We start from the raw sequence: 1,394 nt of genomic DNA, 5'->3' as shown, positions 1-1,394 counted from the left end.
GCTTATCCCATAATTATTCACCGAAGTTCTTGCAATCCTTGTTCTTGTTCTCAAAATTCAGCTAAAGTATTAGTGGGCGGTAAGTTCTGCACAAGAAGGCACTGCACAAACTGTTCTGGCGAACGTATAAGGAAGCTTTTAGCAAAAGGATATAGCCATTTCCTACAAAGCTGTAAAAGATGAAAAGTTTTGATCAATCATGAAGAGGAAGAAGTTGTTTTTTATACCCCGCTCTTCGCTATCCAAAGGAGTCTCAGAGAGGCTTACAATCTCCTTTCCCTTCCCCTCCCCACAACAGACACCCTGGGAGGTAGGTGGGGCTGAGAGAGCTCTTTCGAGGACTGCCCTTGAGAGAACAGCTCTGAGAGGACTTGTGACTGGCCCAAAGTCACACCAGCAGCTGCATGTGGAGGAGTGGGGAAGCAAACCCGGTTCTTCCAGATTAGACTCCGCACTCCTAGACACTATAGCAAACTGGCTCTCAGTTGATGTTGCCTCCTGGCTCTTCTGGGATTCAGAGGTTTAGTGCCCCTGAATGTGGAGGTTCTCTTCAGCCACCCTGACTAGTAGCCACTGATGGACTGATCCTCTACGAATCTCTGTCATCCCCTTTTAAAGCTGCCTCTTCCTGCGGCCCTCACGACATCCTCTGGCAGCGAATCCCACTCTAGTGTCTCAGGCTGGCCTACCTCACAGGGCTGTCGTCCAGAAGACAAAGCAGAACGAAAAGAAAACTTATTTCAAAGAAACATGTACATTCCCTTGAGCTTCCTGGAAAAAGGAATTATTTAAAAAACATAATATATTAAAAAAGGGAGTTCTCACTGCTGTACGACGCCGCAGAGCCGCAGGGTCGCCTCCCGCCGCTGTTGGCACCGAGACTCCATCGCGCGCCCCGGCAGTCAAACCCCCGCCTGCGCATGCGCAGCCGCGCCTCCCCCGACCGCGACAACCGAACGACGCGCCAGAACTTCTTTAATTCCTCCACTGAGAATCCATCCGCCGGAGTGAGAAGGCCCGCCTCCGCCCTGCTAGTAAAGAATAATCCCTGTCTTTCCCGAAGCGGCCCGGCGCGAAGGGCTCGGAACGGGGCGGGGTTTCCCTCAGACGAGACAGGGGGAGAGGCGTGAATCGACCCCGAGGGGGCGACGGGCGGCTCCCTCGGGCGCCGGCAGAGGAGGCGGGGCTCCCCCGTCGGAGGAAGGCGACGTGGGAAAAGCGAGAAGCGGTGACGAGTCCTTCCTTTTCCGGCTGGGCCGAGGCGGAGGGAGAAGGCAGCGTGAGGGGCTCCTCCGCTGGTCGCCGCCATCATGGTGAGAGGCCGGAGCGGGCCTGCGGGACAGGCCGGGGGGGGGGGGCCGCGAAGGGCCACGGCGGTCAGGTCCGAGGCGGGG

At 56.5% G+C, this 1,394-nt stretch overlaps 1 protein-coding gene across 1 annotated transcript in view; it reads left to right on the top strand.

The window, feature by feature from the left end:
- Positions 1 to 1,221: 1,221 nt before the first annotated feature.
- The window catches only part of RPL4 (ribosomal protein L4), an 8,820-nt gene continuing 8,647 nt past the window's right edge, over positions 1,222 to 1,394 (top strand). Inside the window, exon 1 of the mRNA XM_015424069.1 lies at positions 1,222 to 1,313. Within this exon, the coding sequence (XP_015279555.1) occupies positions 1,311 to 1,313 (3 nt within the window). The 5' untranslated portion in view covers positions 1,222 to 1,310. The remainder of the gene's footprint in view (positions 1,314 to 1,394) is intronic.

The sequence above is a fragment of the Gekko japonicus genome, unplaced genomic scaffold (assembly GCF_001447785.1).
Source record: "Gekko japonicus isolate JY-2015 unplaced genomic scaffold, Gekko_japonicus_V1.1 scaffold734, whole genome shotgun sequence".
NCBI lineage: Eukaryota > Metazoa > Chordata > Lepidosauria > Squamata > Gekkonidae > Gekko > Gekko japonicus.
Note: the sequence above shows the minus strand (reverse complement) of the source record. Positions and strands in the feature narration are given on the sequence as shown.